The sequence below is a fragment of the Meriones unguiculatus genome, chromosome 17 (assembly GCF_030254825.1).
Source record: "Meriones unguiculatus strain TT.TT164.6M chromosome 17, Bangor_MerUng_6.1, whole genome shotgun sequence".
In the NCBI taxonomy this organism is placed as follows: Eukaryota; Metazoa; Chordata; class Mammalia; order Rodentia; family Muridae; genus Meriones; species Meriones unguiculatus.
The window spans coordinates 11,403,216-11,425,528 of NC_083364.1; the positions used below are offsets into that span (position 1 = coordinate 11,403,216).

The 22,313-nt window shown below is 41.6% G+C and overlaps 1 protein-coding gene across 1 annotated transcript; it reads left to right on the plus strand.

The window, feature by feature from the left end:
* Positions 1-4,911: 4,911 nt before the first annotated feature.
* LOC132648484 (sentrin-specific protease 2-like) lies at positions 4,912-5,631 on the plus strand (the record flags this gene model as incomplete). The annotated part of the gene is made up of 1 exon (XM_060370008.1): positions 4,912-5,631. A coding segment is annotated over one exon (720 nt), but the record flags the coding sequence as incomplete, so codon positions are not given.
* Between the last annotated feature and the right edge of the window lie 16,682 nt (positions 5,632-22,313).

Consider the following 22,313-nt stretch of genomic DNA (forward strand, 5'->3'; position numbering starts at 1 on the left):
TACAAGCACCAGGTGGCATTGCCCTTATCTCATGCCTTCCTAACTTTTTGTTTCATTGTTGCTACAGCAGGCCTGAGGCCAGCAGGATTGTCCACTGGGTAATAGTGCTGGTCAGGTGAGCCTATGAACCTGAGATGTAGCCTTGGGATCCAGCATGCAATGAGGCTCAGCTTCTAAAGCTTGTCCTCTGGCCTCCACAAACACACAATGGGACACATTCATGCACTCATACATGTATGCACACACACACACACACACACACACATTGCACACACCTATGCTCTCTACAAACATACTCTGTCCACACACATACTCTCTCTCTTGCTAATTGATAATTTAAAATAGAAAAACTTAAAATTAAATCAGGCTTGTAGAATTGTGGTGTGTCCACCAGGAAAAACTGCTTGGACACAGGGTTCAAGCTGATAGAAAATATTAGTGAGCTGGCAACTACAGTGAGCACTCAGGATCCTAGGGTAGCCCTCAGCTTTTCTCAAGGTGAGCTTTTAAGCACAAAACCCATAACCTGTGTCTGAGGTCTGTCTTCCCCTCCTTTTGCTCGCATCCCAGACTTAGGAAACCATCATTGTATTCTTCTCTTCCATGAACCAGAGATTTTCAGATTATCTTATCTCACAGAGGTGAGATAATACAACATTTATCAGGTTTATTTCACTTGACATACCTTATCCATGTTCAGCCATAATTTTTCTTCATATGAAAATTCTTCCATTGTGTGTATGTCATGTATGATGAGTAATCTTGGGTTGTCAACTTGATCACATCTGGAATCAACTAAAACTCAAGCACCTGGGCACATCTGTCAGGAATGTTCTTTTCTTTTCTTTTTTTATTTTAGAACCTTCTTTTTCTTTTTCTTTTTTTTTTTAACTTTCTAAAAAGATTTTCGAAATTATACTATAATTACATTTCTCCCTTCCCTTTCCTCCCTCCACACCCTGGCATTTCCCCTCCCTACTGTGCTTCAGATCCATGGCCTCCTCTCATTTCATTAATTGTTATGGCATTGCAAATATGTATATCAGTATGCATATTCCCAAATATAACCTGCTAAGTCCATAAAACATTGCTGGTGTGAGGAGCTTCCAGGAGGCTGTTCTGCACTGGGCATCTAATCGGTGTACCCTCCATGAAGCTGGCCCCGGTCAAACGGGATTTTCCTGGACTGGGTCATTTGAGAGGGATCCTTTGGGGTCAGATGACCCACGCTAAATTTGGGCCACACCTTCCAGTGGAAGCCTGCATAAAAGATCCTGGAAGAAGGGAGTCTTTGCCTTTTGTCCACTCACCCTCCCTTTCTCTGGCAAGTTCATCCATCTTGCTGCTGAGGCATTTCTTCACTGGCATTACAGCCTACTTCTTTGGGATTTCAACATATACTGAGGACCAGCTTAGACAGCCAGCTTTGTAGACTGAACAAACTACGGGGATCTTGAAGGTGGTAGGGATTAAACCTTGGCCTTTGTTTATGCAAGGCATACGCTCAGTAATTGCTGATCTACAACCTCCCTTCCTATATCCTGTATTTTATCATTCGGGGCTCTTTGTATCCAAGGCTGACTGTGAAATCCCCACGTTGCTTAAGATGACCTTGAAATTGTGGTTCTCCTGCCTCTGCTTCCAGAGCGCTAGGAGAAGAGGCGTGCCCCATCACATGCAGTTGTGTGTGGTCTGGGAAGCAAACCCAGGGTTCTTATTTGCTGGGCCAAGCGTTCCACCAAGTGAGCTCCACTCCACTCCAGCCCAGCTCTGCTTCCCCACAACTCAGCCCACACATGCTGACTTCTTTGAGCAAGCCTGCACACAGGCACACACACACATATGCACACACATACACACGTGAACACAGACAAACACACACCAGAAGCTACAGAAAGAAAGAACACAAGGTTAAATGTCAAAAATGTCAAACTGTGTCCAGAACATGAAGTGGGGTTTGGAAAGGCGGCTGTGATGGCCATTCTTGACTGAGAACTGGATTCCAGTTATCTGGTATTATGTAAAACCCCAAAATGAAAAGGCACACCTGTGAGGGATTCCTTGCTTAATATTAATCCTCATCTTTGAACAGGGAAGCCGTGCCTCTAATCCAGGCCACACCTTCCGCTAGAAGCCTCTATAAAAGGCGCTGGAACTAGGGAGCTTTTGCTATTTGCCTGTTACTGCCTCGCTGAGAAGAAGTCCATTCCTTCACTGTCCTTGCAGTCTACTTGTGTAGAATTCTGGCCTTTACTGAAGACCAGCTGAGACATCCACACTCATGGACTGAAAAACTACTGGACTTTTGGACCTTCCATTGATAGGCAGCCATCTCTGGACTAGCTGGACTTCAGCCTGTAAGTCATCTATCTAAACTCATCTATCTATCTGTCTATCTATCTATCGATCTATCTATCTATCTATCTATCTATCTATCTATCTATCTATCTATCTATCGTGTGTGTGTGTGTTCTGTTACTCTCTAGATCCCTGACTAAGCCTGCCAGCCTTGTAAACAAGGGGTGCCCAGTTGTCCACATGCTTTGGTTCTGCCCCTGCGGTTCTCTGCTCTGAGAAGCTCCTTTGGTTAAGAGAGGAAGGCAGGAAAGAGCTGAGAGGCGCGCTCTTCTCTGTGGTTTCTCTCTGCCCTCTTGTGGCGGTTGCCTGAATTTGCAGGGTGAGAGGCACAGCCATTCCACAGTGATCCACTAGGATAAAAGGCCGCTGTCTTTGCTCACCTTTCAGAGTTTATTGCAGTTCGGTCATTTATTTGTGTTGGGGGTGCGGCAACTGCTGGCTTGCCACAGCACATGTGGAGGTCGGAGAATAATTCGGGTGACTGGGTTCTGTCTTTTTATCTTGTGTGACTCAGGAATTGCCCTGAACTGGTCAGAGTTGCCAGTGAGCAGCTAACCGGGCTGAGCCATCTCATTGGTCCTCAGTTCTGTTTGGCAACGATCAAATCAAATATAATCTACAAAGCTTCGCCACTGTTCAATCACATGTTATGAGTTTTATGGAGATATGGTTATGTCTCTAGATTTTTGGGAGTGAGAAAAGCAGCTACAAGCAGGTTTAAACTCATGGTTTGGCCTCTGTCTTTCAAGGTTTAAGGACATAGAAGCTTCTCAAACTATTTCTAAAAGCTTTTACAAGGGATAACTATCTTTTCATTTATTACATTTTTTTTCTAATTTTGTTTTGTACATTTTAGCAGTGATTTTTACTTAGTTCTCTGGTACACTGTTTCTCTGGGAAAAAAAAAAGAGAGAGAAATTGGCTTAGTACAAATCCTAGGTTTTATTTTTTTAAGATTTATTTTTAATGTGTATGAGTGTTTTACTTTCACATGTGTAAGAGCAGTGTGTGTGGGTTTCCTGCTTAAAGCCAGAAGAGAGTGTCAGCTCCCCTGGCACTGGAGTTACAGCTGATTGTAAGCTGCAAAGACAGGGCTAGGAATCAAACTGTGGTCTTCTAGAAAAGCATCACTCTTTACCACGGAGCCATATCTGCTGAGTCATCCTAAAAAGATCTGTCCAGCCAAGCAGTGGTGCTGCTGCTTTTAATCCCAGCACTTGGGGGTTTTTACATTTATTTATTCATTATATTTGCTGAACTTTTGCTCCTCTGAGTTCTTACTGATCTTGGGTTTGCTTCAGCCAGCAGGAGTTCCAACAGGAATTCCAGGAATGAAAACAAGCTTTAAGACCCTAGACCTGGGGATAGTGGGCAGGGCCTCCATTCACCAATGAATGTTGCCCTGGTGCATAAAACCACATCATAACCAGCTTGTGGAAACTGGCCTTCCAGAGCCTTGGTGACAGTGGAGGGATGCACACAGTAGTCTTGCTTCTAACGTGTGTTGACTGCTGTCTTTGGCTGAAAGTCTCTGACACTCATTGTGATTTCCACAATTTCAGGTTCTACAGAGGCTCCTTGTGCCCTAGAGTGATCCTTCTCCCTCAGTAGGGAAAAACAAAAGGCAGAGTCGGAACTCCACTGACCTTTCTATAGCGGGACTGAGGAAATGCCACCTGAAAGACAAGATTAGAGAAGATCAGCTATGTGAGAAGTGTCCTTTGACACTGCCACCTCCTTCTGTCTTGGTGGCCTAACTGACCCCAGCGCCAAAAGAAACCTGTGCTCTTCCCCTGCGGATTCTGACCTTGAACCACCATGTCTGGTGTGGATAAGACTTCTCCCAGTTGACTAAAGGACCCTTCAGCCATCAAGGGGACAACCCAAGAACTCCCACAGAATGCCCAGCTGACCTGCACTTTGACTTGGACATCAGAAAGCTGTGTTGCGGCCGGCAGCCAACACCTGAGCAAAGACAATCCAAATAGTCCCTCTATAAGGCAGCCTTGCAAGCAGGGTAAAAGAATGAGCCCTGGACAGCCAGAGAAAGGCCAGAAGAGGAAATGCCAAGAAGACAAAGAGGATGATGTGTGGTCCGAAGAGCCAGTCCAGTCCTGGAAGAAGCTGAAACAGGAACAGCATGAAACAGAGCTTGGGGATGAAGAGCCTGACAAGAGCCGAATATGGACACCCCAGGAAAAGGGTCCGTTACAGCTAATGGCCCCAGAGTGTGCCAAAGGCCCTGAGGAAGAGGCTGTGACTGAGGAGTCTGTGGGTGGAGGCCAGGGTCTCAAGCCCCCCCACAGCAACAGGGAGGAAGAAGTTCAGAAAAAACACAATGAAAAGTTCCCAGGGCTGTTGGAACTCCTCCAACCTGACGTCCGCGTGAGCTCTGGCCCTCACAGCACTCACACAAGCACCATGGACACCTCCAAGACTCTCAAAGGTTGTGCTGAAGGGCAGAATCATGAATCGGAAACACCTCAAATCTACACAGACAGTGTCAGCAATGGCATGCCCAAAAGCAAAGTGTCAACACCTGAGGTCAAGAAAAAGGCTCTTGAAGACCAAGAGAAGGGCAGAGGGCTGGACTGTGGTCCTGATATCACAGTGGACATGGAGAAAGAAATCGGCAGTGTGCTAGGCCCTGGGTCAAAAGATGAGATCTTGAGCTCTGCCTTCAAACTGCAAATTACTCGAGGAGACCTGTGGACCCTAAGGAACACCCAGTGGCTCAACGACAAAGTCATCAATTTTTACATGAATCTTCTCATGGAAAGAAATCAAAGTCAAGGCTACCCGGCACTTCACGCATTTAATACCTTCTTTTACACCAAGTTAAAGTCTGGTGGCTACAGGTCAGTCAGAAGATGGACCCGGGCAGTAAACATCTTTGCAAAGGAACTTCTCCTGGTCCCAGTTCACCTGGGCATGCACTGGAGCCTGGTGTTCACAGACCTAAGAAAGAAGAGTATTGTCTACCTGGACTCCTTGGGACAGAAGAGACCCGACATCCTTGAGCTGCTTTTCTGCTATCTGCGGGAGGAGAGCAAAGCGAGAAGGAACAGCGACCTGAGCCCTGCGGAGTGGAAGCAACACAGCATGTCGGCAGAGGAGATTCCTCAGCAGCTGAATGGGGGCGACTGCGGCGTGTTCGCCTGTAAATATGCAGATTACATTTCCAGGGGCCAGCCCATCACCTTCTCCCAGCAGCACATGCCTCTGTTCAGGAAGAAGATGGTGTGGGAGATCCTGCACCAGCGCTTACTGTAGCAGCGCCCCCTGCCGGCCACTGCGAAGCAGCTGCTCCAAGCTCTTTCCCAGGTGTGGCTAAGGACTGCAGGTACTGGGTGTGGAAGAGCCTTGAACAAGTTCTGAGTGTAAAGACTGCGGCCAGGACAGCCACGGCTGCACAGAGAAACCCTGTCGGGACAGAAACAACAACAACAGAAGACACGTGTGCCCACCGAAAGTTAGAAACTATCCGGCCTGCACAGCGCATGCTCACAAGCACGTGGCTTTCAAGATTTATCTGTGACTGAGGTCGATGCTGGATTGAATTTTGCTGTTCTTGTTCACAAGTTTTAGCTAACTGGCAGTGGACGGCTTCCGGTGCTTTTCGGCCTTTCGTTCTCGACTGCTTGTTTGCATTAGTTATCTCTGAAAGGAAGGCCACCAGTTGCCTGTCTCCGAGTGAATCTCAGGTTCCTTCCGGTACTGTGTGCTACCACAGAAGTGTCACAGTGTGCTGCTGTTCACGGGACCCGAGCAATCCAGGAGAAGTAAGAAACGCACTGGAGGCATCTCAAGATACTTTCCAGCCTGGAAGTAAAGACATCTATTTTATACTCCGAAGAGGAGTAACTAGTGCATTGTAAACCCGGGACTCCTTGAAGCCTCACCCTCCTGAGGGCTGTACTAAACTGTTTATTCCAAAAAAATAAATATATATATTTATATATATGTAAATAAACAAATATTTATATATAAATAAAAATATCTTTTATATATTATATATATAAATATATATATTCTCAAGCTATTTTTAAGATGTTTTCTTTGTATATATTAAGCTGAAATTTAATATGTCATGTTAATATTTATATTCTGTCATCTTAGCCCCACTATTGGTATAGACTTAATATATTTAGTGTGAATATTGCCAAATACATGATAATCTATTTTTATACAGGAAACTTTAATTTTTTATTAGCAGTAAATCTTACATTTGTGTTGTTATTCATTAAAGTTTTTATTTAATAAAGTTTGGAGTTTTTTGAACATACTTCTCAAGATCCTGTGCCTGCTGTTCCTTGCATGGTGTAGTGAGGTTGTCCGAGAGAACTGGAAAGCAGATGTCCACGACAAGATCCAACAGTGTAAGCCGGAACCTGTTCAACATCTGCATGCTGAGATTGCTCTCGTTCCAAACCTCTGACCTGAAGACAGGGCACTTTAGCCAAGACCTGTCCTCCTCCTGGGAGAAGCTCAATATCGCAGCCACGGCTGCCTTGAAAAACCAAACAGAACAACCAAAACAACAACAACAAAAAATATGTGATATCAAGACTTCAAAAATTCAAAGTTTTAACATAGTAATCAATGGAGTTCTGATACCTAAAATTACTTCTCATCATGTTAAAACCACCTCTGTCCAGACCTCTGGACAAAGAAAAGAATGTTGATTTTTTTAACCTCAGATAATTTTTTTTTAAATCCCCAAGCTTTTATTATGACTTAAAAGTAGAAGGCTCCAGAAGTTCATCTTTTGTAACTTAAAAGAATTCATGTGAGCCTCACGGAGTTTGCAACTTGGATCTATCTACCTGTCACAGGTCAATTGAACTCCAATCAACAGACTAAAATTCCCCAACTTTTGCCTGTTCCTGATGGAATAGGTGTGTGTGTGTGTTTGGGGGGTGCTCCAAATGTAAGAGTTTCCTTTAAGTTCCTTAACTTTAGCTTCTGTCTCTAGTCTGAATATGTCTCAGCAGATTTCCACTCACCTGACAGTCACCACCCAGGAACCAGAATCAGACAACAAAGCACTCCAAAAGTGATCTACAGCACCCAAGCCCCAGGCAGTCCTACAAAAGTGGAGAGCCTGGGCTTGCTAGGTGATGTGCTCCAGTCCAGCTGCTGTGATTGCTTCCAGTCTTTTACCTTGATCAGGAAACCAGATGCTTCTGATGAGTGCCCCATTTCCTGAATGAATCCCCTCCCAGGCTTTGGTTAACATTCCAGGCTTCCTGGGCCCCTACAATGGCATCCTAATTTCAGTTGAGGCCCATTTACAAAAGCATCTATGTCACCCTTATCCTCAAAAAAAGACTGAAAAAGTTCAGTCCAAAGGAAACTTTCTGGCAAGGAAGACAAATGGATACTTGGAGTGCCTACCCAATAAACCAGGCTTGCTCATACTGACCTCCAGGCTCCCTTGTTTGAAAATAAATAAATAAATAAATAAAAAGGTACCTGTAAAAATCAACTAGATCAAGATCCATCAGCAGGTTGATCCATTAGCTGAAGCAGTTTTGCAACATGATAGAGCACTCACCATAATCTTTGCAGAACAAGGATGTGATTGTGTGGCTGTAAAAGAAAATATTGTTCTATGCAAACCACTCAGCAATCATTAGAGATTCCTGTACTCTCAGGAAAACAAAAAGAAAAACAAGCAAACAAACAAACCCCGTACACTGCAGACAGAAAAATGACCCAGAACAGGGCAAGCCCATGGTTGCCATTCTCATTTCTTTGATTTTCCGGGTGATAACTCTGTCTTCAGCTACTGCAGAACACCAGACACTTCTGCTTCTGCTGATCATCGCTGGCTTGTGCATCATAAATGTCTTAACTAGATACAGAAATTTTGGTCTGGGTGCCAGTATACTGATGTTTATTAAATCCCCATGTGAACAGATGTTAGGCCCACCGAGAGCCCAATTACCAGAGAGACAGATGAAGGTAACTTGGAGATTTTTTGCCGCAAACAGAAGAGGTTTATTCAGGCCAGTGAGTGATGGGGCTGCTTTGCAAGTGAGCAGGGAACAGCCCCGAGAGACAAAGGCATGGGGTTTTTAAAGGAAAAAGCAAGGGAGGCGTGGGGGTTGCAAGCTTGGCAGTACATGATTGGGTGAATGGGGTTATGGAATAGTTGACTTTTAATATCATTGGTTCCTTTTAGGCACCCACGTCCAGTCAGGCCTGCCCCCGACATCTGGTGGATATCTGATCTTCAAGTTACACCCAGAATGTCCTGGATGGGGGAGCTGTGGCCATCCGGACCTGTTGCCAGGCACCCTATCTCATACTGCAGGCCTGGACATTCTTCTGCAGCAGGGTGGGTCTTGTCCCCATTCACCCACTTCTCCTTTTGTCTGTGTCCTTCTGCTTTCTGGAAAACTACCAGGAGAACTTAGTTTAATTAATATGGGGTATAGAATTCATAAAGAAACCTGTAAAGCTAGCCTGTTCCTTTCACAGGTAACCACCACAGGGTCAAGAACTTTACTCAGGATACAACTTAAGTGGGGATGGAAGTGATGGTGAACATTATGTTTAAAGTTACTGTGCTTAAGAGAACTATCAAACAAAAAGCGTGTCTAGCCTGTAAGTCCTACTTGTCCAAGGACAGAGGAGGTCTCAGAATGCTTGGGGTTGTTGTTGTGATTGCCTGGTCTTGTTCATGGAGGATACAGACAGTGTGTGGTCACTCCTGTGAATAAGCTTGTTTGCCCTTTGACTGCACCTAGATGGAGGTGTCTGAGGATATGCAGGCAGGAAGTCTGCCAGTGTTCCTGCCTCTAGGTGCACAAGGCCAGGATGGACACAGCCTGTGAGACTTTAGGAACACATGATTATTGTACCTTGGGAATGCATCTTGAGAGCACTCTCAGGCACAGTCTTCACACCGGGGGTATCTGGTGCTAGCATCTGAATGAAGTCTCTTCTTTGTTAAAATTTTAATAAATAGATAAAGAAATAAAAAAGCTTTGTTTTCTGAAAGTACGGAGATCTGTGTTTTTGGAAGTTGAATGAAGTATTTCCAAATGTACATTTTCAACACTGGTATCTTCAAATATAAGTCTCAGCCTTGTTTTAAGTGCTGTACCAAACTGTTTATTCGAAAAAGGGTACTCAACTTAAAGCTACTTTAACATTTTTGGTACAGATTAAACTGAAATTAATTTGTTACTCATTAAGAGTATTATTCCCCTTCACATCCTCACTGTGATTTAGTATTTAGCCTCAATAGTTCCAGTTTCATAATAATCAGTTTTACATGTAATAGTTTAACCTTTTCTGTTCATTGCATAATTTATAATGGTATTATGAAGTCTTTATTTTAAAAAGTCCAGAGATGTCCAGAACATACTTTATAAGATTATGCTCACACTGTTGCTTTTATGATCCATTCAAGATTTTCTGACACAACCTAGGGAGCAGATAGCTAGGGGATAACCCATCAGCATTCCTGTCATTCAAGCATCCTACATCAAGTTCTGATTACAGTACTTAAGGACTTTGTTGCCTGAAGTTCTCCAATCTTCCACATTTCTTCTGCAACTCACTTCCAAAGTATTAAGAATCACATGGTCAGGGTATTGTAACAACAGCCCAACTCCCATTACCGATTTTCCGTATTAGTTCCTTTTCTTGTTTACTATGAAAAAATGTTTTGACAAAGCAAGGAGAGAGTTCATAATGTATTCCACAATTCAAGGGTATAGTTGATATATATAGGAAGACCTAGTTGGTAGCTGGAGCTCAAGCAGTTGGTCACATTGTCAACTGGGACCAGAATAAGTTCCTTTGCAAAGAGGTTTAGTGCCTGTGTCCATCTTTTGACTAACCTGTAGCCCCCGTTCCATTTTTAATTGGATTATTTGCTTTTTTTTTTTGTTATCCAGTTCCTTGAGTTCTTTACATAGTTTGGATATTAGTCCTCCATCAGGTGTGGAGTTGGTAAAAATATTTTTGCATTCTATAGGGTGCTACTTTAATTGATAGTGTCCTTTGTATTACAGAAGGTTTACAGTTTCTTGAGGTTCCATTTATCCTAGTGCCTGTGAGATTGGTGTTCTGTTCAGAAATTCATCTCCTGTGCCAGTTAAGTACAGAGCTGTTGCCTGCTCTTTCTCCTATCCAGTTCAGTGTATCTGTTTTATGTTGACTGAACACAGCTGTATCTGTTGGTCTGGACAAGTTTTGAAAGGTATTTCGGTGAATAATAGTACTATTGAACTTTTAGCATGATTTCAGCAGAACCCGTTGTAAAAGATTTTAGATCACCTTTTAAATTTCCTCAAGCTCCCCCAAAGCATCTATTTTGCCTGTTTCCCTCCTTTTATCACAAATTCAATTCTGCAAAAAGGGATAGACCTGACACTCTTACAGATAAACACTGAAAATCCTTTCTTTCTTTTTTCATCCTGAGATCCAAGGTAATTGGCTGCTGGACTGATGGGACACACAGCAATCACCAGCTAAGATAGTGTCATCAAACCATCTTCTGTAAGACAGCAAGCAGCAGTAAGCTAACAGCTCCAGGAACATGACCTGGTGTCTCAGGTATTGCCAAGTTGACAACTGTTGGCTCCTAACCTTCCATGCTTACACTATCCTGCCATCTTCCTAGGATGAACACTCACCATCCTGAACTCTAGTCACAGCATGGAGTCTGTTCTAAAGGCTGTGGAGCCATTAGAAGGGGACTGGCTGGCAAAGCAGGTCCTGTGAGACTTTTACACACCTCTCTGTAGTCTGGCGTTCTTCTACCTGGTCAGCCATGATGGAAATAGTTGATGCCTGACAGTTCTGCTAGCCTGGATACATCTATTCTTGCCTCCTTTCTGGCCTTGGTACCCTGCAGATGTCAGAAACTATGAGCCAAAATAAACTTTCCAAACTTGTTCCTGCCGGCTGTCTTGTTACTATGTTAAGGACACAGATGCTTTTCATTCTGAGAAGAGAGTATGACCAGTTAGTTGGCTTGAGAAAAATCCTCATGGAAACTGAAGTTTTTAATGTTTTTTTTTTTTTTCTGACTGCAATAACCAGTGTTTTAACATATAATGCTGTTTCCCTAAAGTTTGCAATTTCTAATATCGGTACATAAAATAGAACGTGTTATCAAGTGCAATGTTTTGGGACTGTATACATTGTGTACTAGCCACAACTTGCTAATTCACATACAAATCACCTCAGAGTTGATACAGTTTGTGAAAGCACGTAACACCCACTCAGGCACCTTTCAATTATATTAAAATAATTTCCATGTTGTATAGAAGAGCCATTAAGTTCATTGATGCTATCTAACCTTGCAGCCATTGTTCAGCATATATCCTGCTATTGACATGACCAGATGTCAGCCCTAGTAAATAGTACTCTATCAGTTAGTTCTTTATTTTATGTGTCATATGCACTTGTGTGCATGGAAGACAGAAGAACATGTCAGGACCTACTGAGCAATACTTACAGATGGCTGAGTGTGTGCCATGCATGCTGGGCACTGAACTCAGGCTATATGCAAGGATAGTGAGCACTTTCAAACACTGAGCCAGCACTCCAGCCCCTAAAGTGGGTTAAAGTCATTGAGCACGGTCAATAAATGCTGGCTTCTTGATCTCGGTAGAATTGAACCTGAGTCACCTGTCTACCTATCCATCCATCCACCAATCTATCTATCCACCTATTTGATGTGTTTGTGTGTGCATGCTGTTGGGCGGTCACATGACAGCCCATGAGACTCACTTCTCCCCTACCGTGTAGTTTCTGGGCAACTGAACTTAGCTCATCAGCCTTGGCAGTAAGCACCTTTAACCACTTAAGTATCTTGCCAGATCAGCCTCAGTAAAATATCGCCATTTCTTTGATCTTGTATACAGCAGTAGCCAAAAAGGAGAACATTTGGTCCCTTCTGTGAAACTGAGTTGATGGAGCCACCTTATCAAGTGCTGTACATATTCACTCTTAGGAACACACACTTACAGCTAGGTATGATTAACCTTTATTATTCATTAAAAAATGAGCTTTCTAAAATATTAGTAAATTTCCACTTTAGTTCTGTTTTGAAGTATTGGTACCAGTGAAGTAACATTTTTCTTCTTTGAATCTTTTCTTGTAAAGTTAGTCTTCTCCTTTTCTAAAATGGCAGGAAGCTCCTTCCAGTCCTTGATGAAGATAAAGGGGGCACCCATGGCCTTGAGTAACTGCAGAGGAGTGCTGTGGTGACTGGACATGTTTCCACAGTGGCCAGCTGTCATCACATCTTCTACCACAGGAATGGAGCCAAACGAGCAGGCCTCATATATTCTGTAACACTCTGTGTTCACTCCTACAGGACACAAAGTGAGGTCACTCTGAAGCAAAGCATCTTGGTAATTCTTAAGACTTTCATTTGTCTCCTGAGGCTACCACCTAGGAAATTAAACAAACAACAAGGAAATCCCTGTAAGGTTTTACTTTCCTATGGCATCTATTTTGAAGCAAATCTTTTAATGTCATTTATCAAAAATGTGAACACATCAGAGAGATGATAAATATGAGAGGCATTGAAAATGTTGGGCCAAACACATTTCTTAAAACTTCTTTAAGGTTTGGGGGTGTGGGTATAGCCCAGCTGCTAGAACTCAGACCTAGTATTGATCATCATCTATCCATAAACTGGGTATATAATTCCCTAATTCTACAAGTTGGGAGGCATAGGAAGAATCAGGAGTTTAACATCATCCTGGGCTAAATACCGAGTTTGAGGCCAGCCTGTGCTACGTAAGACTACCTAAAAAAAGTTTTTTTTTTTGTTTTGAACATTTGGAAATAATCTGAACATTTTATTACTTTATATTTAAAAATATCCAGTGATCAATCTTCGAATGGGTAGTATTCATTCAATCGTATTTCCGGAGTGTTGTGTCCTCTTGTCTTACTCTGATGCAGCTGTGCTTTATCCAGTGGTGGGCATTAGGTCTTTCAGTTAAGTCAGGACATTTTCTAGAAAGTCTGAAGCCCCAAGAATTGGTAGGGAGGCCAGCAAGGTGGAAGTAGGGGAACTTAGGTGAGCAGTCAAAAACCATAAAGTCTGCTTACAGAAGACTCAACTGTAGTGTTCTGAAGAGGGAACGACATAAGCAATAAACATTTTAAGAATCAATCTGGCTGTGGTCTTGAGAATGGAATGAATATATAGGCCACATACATGCAGAAGCTGAGCCTGGCATTCTTTTCTATTCGTATTCTCTTAGTGAAATAAGCTCCAATCTCTAAAGGGAGACTGAGGAGGTGTCAAGAGGTTAGGACAGAAGGTATAAAGCAGTCTTTGAGGACGAAGGGGGAATACTTTAGGAAATATAGGAGTGATGGGTTCTTCAGCTTTCAGACTGTCTAAACTTATGCACAGCGGCGTGAGTATGGCTATGGGGTGGGCAGAAGGGGAGACTAGACAGGTAGGGCTCGCTAGATGGGGGAATTAGAAAGGGGAACATATATGCAGGGCTGGTTGACTGTAGAATTTAAGCTGTGTAATTCAGAAGTTGATACAGGGACAGGAAGAACAATCTGGGCATAGTAAAAACCATGTTGTAAATTCCAGCTGAACTGTGGAGTCCCATAACAGAGAATGAGTTGGAATGGCAAGATAGGATGATTACCAACAGAAATGCTAGAATTCCAGGTCATGGAGAAACCTTGTGGTATGTGAAATGCAAGTGGTCATTTAGGAAATGACCATAACAGGAAATGGCTGATCGAAGCCTATGATCTATGAAGGGGAGAAAGGAAAGAAACCTTATACCAAGGTGATAGAAGGAATGGCTAGACTTAGAAGTCACCAAGAATTCAGACAAGACTGGTGTCAGCCAGAGGGGCAATGGAGCTCCAGTCTTTAAGGAATCAGGGAGGTAATGTGAAGGTGAAGGCTCAGGGCTACAGAGTTCCAGTTACACACACTGGCATGAGACTGAGAACTGGGGTTCCGGGTGCAGAAGGACAGAATGGTCTAGAAGCAGCAGGAGCACAGAGGGTACTACCTGACCTCTAGCTCAGCTCAACCAGAACCATTTTATTAGTGCTTGTCCTCCAGTAAGACTTTGCTCTCTCATACCACCTCTCACTCACCAGCCCTTCAGCTGCTGTGTAAGCACCCCCCTGCCTTATGTCCTTTGCCTTGGCTCCCCTCTCTAAATGGACCCTGCTGACTCTTGTGCCCTCTTCAGGCCTGTATATAATATAGCCCTCCACCTGGTGCTCTCCTTCGCTACCTGAAAACAAATGTTCTACCCTCCACCTCAGTCCTCTCTGTGGCCTTCTTGTCTTTAATTCTCTTCTCACACGTCATTACCATCTCCTGACACACACTGTTTTACTTGTCTCCTCCAACAAGTGCTATGAGGGCACTGTTTCTGTTTTGTTTTCACTGTTTTTATGAGTAAGATGGTTTTTGTCATTTGGCAGTTGTTTGGTAACTCAGAGTAAATGAATTTAATACAATTACATTAACAGTAATTGTATTAAATTCATAGTAATTAGTGATATCCATCTAGAAGGCAATTTCTGTCACAATTAAAAAATAAATTTCTAGATCTAGAAGCATATGTTTTAGGCATCCATTCCCTGGCCACTCAGCTTTATACTCCATGTGTTTATTTAATAGCAAAAGAAATTATTGCAAAATGACTTTCATTACTCCATCAATACTTGCTTCCTGATTATAATGGGAAAGACTGGAGAAAAGCCAGTTTCCTAAGTTTTAGTTACTACTGTACCTTTAGACAGGAGGCTGGAATAAGCAGTTACCACTGTTTCTCTGGAAACCTATTTGTACATAAGGTGACATTCGGATTGGAGAGCAACAGGAAGGAACCATGCAAACATTGAAATTATTGCTCTCTTGCAGAAACCCAACAAAGTTTATCACCTCCATCTTGTTTCAAAATGTTCATTAGTGCTTGTCTTGATGAGTTTTCATAGACAGTTCCTAAAAAATTACATATGTAGGGCCTCTCATCATGCAGCATCGACCAGCTGGCTTCAACCACGGGAAACTTTCTGTATCTATAAAAGCAAGTAATGAATTACTATATGGTAGGATGCCCCTCAGCTTGGCTTGTTAAGCCATCTGTTAAGGACAATGATTTCTAAGCACATTGTACACCATAGACATAAACAGTCCTATTTGTCCACTAAAAAGAAAATATACTGTTATAATCATGATCTCTGAAGAGTTAATTTCAAAAAAATTCCAAAGAATAAAACAATGAATAAAACCTGTGTTGGTATAACATTCTTTTGAAATGTATACACCTTACCCTTGTTCATTCAAATGCTGATTTCCCCCCCCCCCATCTGTCTGGTTTCAATCTGGATATTGCCTTGTGATACTTATTTTAAGCATACTGTCTCAACTGTGTGCAAACATCCCAAAATAAAGAAATTAGACACAATATTGAGCTGAAAGGAGCCAGAGGACAGGAAAGAGGGGAGGAGCCAGAGGGCAGTGGGAGGAGAGGAGAGCTAGGAGAGAGAGCTGGAGGAGAGATCTTGGAACTACATGGAGATGGCCTGGACATAATATTTCACAAAAAGCAAGTATAACATGGGAAATCTAAATGTTAGGAAACTATGAGGGCTTGGATGTTTAGGATGGAGTAATTATTGCCCAGCACTGTGTTCTAGGTTAACTAAATAAAGCCAGTCTCTATGTGGTGATTTGGTTATACAGATGTTAGGACTATCAGCAGTTTATTAGAAGATATATTAATCACTGCTTACAACAAACCTGTTATTCTACAGAGGGGGCTCATTCCATGGGCACTGGTTTGCATATAAATGTGTGCCTGTAGTCTATCCTGTACACAAGATTATTATGGCATTTTGGGTCAAATAACTTTTTGTTTTAAAGAGTGCCATACACTGCACCATGTTTAATAACATTCCTGGGCTCTACCCCCTTGACACCAGTTGTTATAATTCCCCCTCTTCAGTTGAGACAACCAAAAGGTTTCCGGATGCTACCCAATGTCTCCTCATCGGGAACAGGGTGAGGTTGGCAACACCAAAATGACTATGCTTCTGTCTTCTATTAGGTGAGTAGGTGATGTCATACAATGTGGAAAATGTATAAACATTTCTACAAATACAGGCTCTTTTCAATAAATAGATTTTTCTGAAGGTTGGGTGTACTTACAAAGTTTTTGAAATTTTAAGGCTGGTCCCAGCCTAAACCTGTTCGCCTGGAATGTTGTCCACATAGGGGTGGGAATACCTGTCCCTGGCATTTCTCTAGTGACATTTGTACAGCTAAAGCAGTCTGAATTCAGACATGGTGGTAACCAGTGACATAATAACGAATGTCGGATTTAATTCTATCAGTGAGATGATTCACTTCCTCAGCAAATATCTGAGTACCTACTGTGTATAAGCATTATTTTAAAATTTACTTTTTTTAAATTTATGTGTATATTAGTATATTTGTGTGCCTGCTTGTCTCCATGTGTAGCCAAGCACCCACAGAGTTCAGAACAGGGATTCAGAGCCTTGGAACTGTAATCACACATGGCTATGAGACACAGCATGTGGGTGCTTAGAACTGAATCTGAGTTTCCTATATGAGCAGTAATCGTTCTTAACTGCCCCAGCCACCTCTATAGCCCATTTCTACAGAACTATTTTAAATCTGGGAAGAAAACTCCTGACCTCAGAAAGTTTATATACTACTGAGAGCCTATCTCTTACTATTAAAAATCTATCCACAGAAAGTTTAAAAAATGTTTTCCATTTTTTTTAAACTGGAGGATGATTATATATTGAGGATCCTAAACTATCATTTAATTAACCTCTGCTTTTACAGTTGAGATTAACATCAAGTCAGCCAATCACAAACCCAAGGGAAGTTTATACAGTATATAAAAATATTGCCACAACAGTATTTGTTTAAACTAGAATTATGGCTCTGTCTTTGTTCATTCTCTGCTAAACCTCTCTTCAGGGCACTATTAAGCTTAAATTTTTATCCTGTATCCATTTTTAGAACAAACAAGTACTCTTCATTTCTCCTCAGAAGATGGTAAAATACAACAAAGTAGTTACTATTGCCACTGAGGCTCTAGGCCACTCTTTTTGATGGTAGGAAAGATAGGCCTGCCTCATCACCAGTGAACCTACTGCCATTTAAAACACCATCTTCATGTGTGATGCATTAAATCTACCACTTTCTTTCAAATATGCAAATATTTCATAATCAAATATAACAGTGTATCAGAGGAAAAGATAACTGACTAGATTTGGATTTCTGCTTAATCGCACATGGGGAGGCTAAAGTCATAAATTCTATTATGCCAAATTGTCAAGCACATTACTAATTATCTAAGTCTGTATAAAATCTACAAACAAATTTGCAAATTCCAAATAAATTCAAATTCACATTATGAGTTTAAAAATAAAATAAAATAAAACACCATCTTCCCTGTTCTCTTCAGAACACCCAAGGGATGCCTTTCTTATCTTGTACTTACGTTGCTACACCTAAAGGCCACTGGAAAACATCTGCGCCATTAATCCAAGGACTGTCGTATGTTATGAAAAGTAGGTCCACAAAGCCTCCATTTCTTTTGAGGAACTGCATTATCCAGTCATTGTCACAGTATTCATTTCCAAGCAAGACAACAGCCAGATGCTGCAGTTTCTGGGTTTGCATTAAATTCTGTGCATAAAGTAACCACTGGGTGGCATGGGAGATCTTTGCTTTTTCTCTTCCATTTAACACAAGGACCACATTGTCCACGTCTATGGAGAAGTACCCTGGAACCACACCCGGGCCAGTGATGAAGCTGTTGAAAACAACACACCACAAGCAAGAGATAAACAAAACTGAACAAAGAAAATTTCAATCGTTTTATATAAAATCTAGAATAAGATTTAATTAATATTCTTGTTGGAAGTGCAATTTGTATAATGCAAGTTCTTCTGAGCAAGTGGGACAGAATAATAGAAAGCTTTGGATGTAGAAATTCAGCTAGTATATGAGAGTGGACTCTCATTTCTTCACTGAAGGCAAGGCATTAAGATACAATGTAAAGGAATGCATCAAGCTTCAGGAGATTCTGAGCATAATTAAAAGGATTTATGTGCATGCGTGCCAAGGCGTGCTTGTGACAGCCAGAGGACAACTTGGAGGAGTTGGTTCTCTCCTTCCACCATGCAGACCTTGGGGTTGAATTCAGGTTGTCTGAGTTAAGGGCAACCACTTTTACCTGGCAAGTCATCTTACCAGCCCTTAAAGGATAATTTTATGTAAATATGAAAGTACATAAAAATAAGTATGGAAAAATACTTATATATCTTCCATCAGTAGAAATATAAAAATCTGAGTGAGATTATACATTAAATTCCTAATAGCAATTCTTTAGTGAAGAATAAAAAGAGTAAGAAACAAAGAAAAGGTTTTATTGGAAACTATTCTGTTAGGAGGAAAGTTAAACATAGAGAATTCCTGACAGCTGAGATATATTAAGTCTGAATGGTTAGCAAGTTGGAGAATGTTGTATTTTCTTCTTTGCAATATATTTTTAAGAGTCTTCATAAAAGGAATAGACATGCTCCAAAACTCACACTGTCATCTGCTGCCCCAAGCAATCACTGCCGCCGAAGTGTTCTGAACTTTGGGAGTCAAAGTGCAAGGGAATGAGCAGTTGGGAAGTGAAAACAGTGAGTGTGGACAAGTGTTCTGAAATCCCGGATGAGGATCAATGGAGAGTAGTGGGGGAGGAAAATGAAGGAGAGAGAGGCAGCACCTGACAGAACATGGTTTGAGAAGAGAAGCATGGAATGCACAGAACATCCTGGAGTAGGGAGATCACCTCCTAGAGAGCTCAGGGTGAGGGAAGGCCCCGAGAGAGATTGGGTAAATATGCCTGCGCATCTAGTTAAGGCAGAGAATTACGGATGCCCTCACTCTCGGTGTGCTAGGAATAAGAATGTGCGCCCCACTCCCTGTCCATGTGGGGCTGGGATCCAAGCCCAGATGTGCGCATGTTCAGTGAGAGTTCTACCAACTGAGCTGTATCTCCAACCCCTAGCTACTACACTTAAAACACGAAAATTTCCTACTATACACTAACATTATAAAAATAAGGCTTGTGTATGAGTAGTATAATGTACAGAATGAGTGCTATGTTCTAATTATCTAAGGTTATTACTGAAAATCCATTAACTGAAAATAATCATGTACAGAATTCTAATTTGCTCTTGTGGGTTACTCAGCATATGTGTAAGCATCAAAACTTACAATTTTCAATATATTTTTCTACTACTTTCCTCAACTGAAAAATGTCTTCAGAGTAAGCACTTCCACATAGAGAGCCCAGAGGAATCATTTCAGTCGAAATAACTATGCAAACAGTATAGTTTTGGAATTCACACAAGTTAGCACCAGTGTAACTTGACTGAGACTACAACTTGTGATTCCATAAGACTTCATTCATTTTGGATACATTATCTACTACTTTTCACTGTTTAATAAGGTATTTTAAAAGTCTGTCACAGAACTTGAGTATAAAGTTCTCTAAGAGGAAAGAACATGGTTTCTTCCATGATGACGTAAAATCTTGCATACAAACCTAAGAAAGGCAAACTGGGCTTAGCCTTTCTTGGTGGTAGTTAACGATGTTTTGGTTTAATCCCTTTTCTATCACTGTGGTAATACCAAGTAATCATAAGCTTAGGGTGACAGGCATGACTGTGCCTTCAGGGAAGAAATGAGAGTCTCACATATTCCATTCTATAGACTAGTTGAATTCCAGAAACTTCTCTGCAATGTTAGTCCACTGACATGTTCACTGCTCAACTACAAACACAGAAAGCAATTTATCCATGCAATAATTTTTTTTTTGGACTGGCCATTAAACCCAAGGTGTTGCACATTCTATGACAGCCTTCCTGCCACTAAGATCCACTTACTCTTTCAAGCAGTGAAATCTAACTAGTGTGAAGTTTAGGAGTATACACACAACCTACAATGAGATTAGAACAATGAGGCTAAATACCTGTTTACACTGCATGCATGATTTGAGAGAGTAGCTTTGAGAGAGTCAAGCAATGACAGGCTCGGGAGCTACCTGAGTTGGCAAAGTGCTTGTGCCGTGAGCATGAGGATCTAAGGACAACTCTTGAACTAAGATAAAAGGCTGATGTCGTGATGGAGAGGCAGATCCCTGGTGCTCACTGTCCAGACAGCCTAGCCTAATCACTCAGCTTCTGGGAGAAACCTGTTCTCAAAACCAGCTGGTAGCTGCAGGCTGCCGAGGTGTGTATGTGGGCACACATGTGAACATAAGGTTGAAGGGAGAAGTGGTGGGTTGTACAGAGAAGGAACTGGAGGGGAGGGAATGCAGGTTGGACTGGACCATGTATTCATGATCTAACATGTATTCATGTCCTCATGTACTACCAGTATATAAAATATTTAATTGAAGACAAACAGGGACAAGCCGGGTTCAGTGATGTACACCTGTAATCCCAGCACTGAGGAGGCAGAGGCAGGCAGATCGTTATGATTTTGAGGCCAGCCTGGTCTACAAAGCAAGTCCAGGGCAGCCAAGGCTACACAGAAAAACACTGTCTTGAAACAACAATAACAAAAACGAAGTAAACATGTAAAAACAACTAATATTTATTTCCGTTAAAAGCCAACGGGAAACAGTAACTTCATGATAAAACTATGTTTTTTCTAATTAAAATCATCTTAATTCTATTTGAAACTTAAGAAATTATACAGTGATAAGTAAGTTAAATAAAAGTAAAATCCTTGAAAGTGTAGGCAATGCACTGATGTTTTAGAATCCAAAAATCAAAACAGAAACAGTGTTGAATTATGTAAATCATAGTAGATATGACATAAAATGTTTTAATAAGTAAAAGTTGGACTCTGAGTATTTCCAGGGTAACCTAACTACGAATGAAAAGAAAATCATGAAAGTAATGTTTACTTTCGTCCTCTAAGGCATAGAACACTGTGTTCATTTACCAGTCAAGTGTATGAAATGTGGAACATGAAGTTTTCCATATCATCGGCTAAAACAAAAGTGAAATAAGACTCCCAAGGATTTATTTACAGACTTTTAGTTTCTTTCTTCTCTGCACTGGGGACTGACCCCGGGGCCTGGCACATGCCAGGCAACTCATCTGCCACTGAGGCAGGTCTCCAGCTTTCCCTCCAAAATTACCTTGAAATGTCTAATTTAATAAGAAAACCTTTACTAAAGTGTAAGCAGGACCTATTTATTCATTCATTCATTCACAGGATAGAATTCTGTATTCTTCCCAAGCTGAAGCATAAAGATATAAAATAGGTTTATAGAAGTATAAATATACTGTGCATACTATATGATAAAAATATAGAGCATACTTATGAGAGTATATTCCCTCCAGTAGGTCCATGAGGCGTCACGAGGCAGGCAAGGTCAGTGTTGTCTAACAGTACCTGTACTGTGTTCTTCCTACAATCAATTGTCCTTCCCTCCATTGCGCAGTCACGGCCAGGGGATCAAGAGTGCCTTCGAAAACATGTTCCCACAGATACAAACCTGGTAGTCAAAGAACAAAACCAGACACATCTGCTGTCTCATCCATTTTAGAATGTTAGGAAAATGTATGTTTTATTCTTTTCTCTTTTTACTCTGACCAGAGACATTTCTCTCCATGGTCGGTTGCAGGCGGTGACCTAGACAATCCTCGGTCACGTGTGGCAGCTTACTGTATGCGGGGTTGACTTCAGTGGCTGTAGTTGTAAAGATGACAGGACATTTTACTTATACCAAGGAACCCCAAATGTCACTGAACCCTGGCTACCCATCATATTCTGAAGCAAAATGTATATTATAAACTAAAATACCATCATTATTAGAATTAATTTAATATCGTGACTGGAGAAACTAAATGTCTTGTGCTGAAGCCACAAG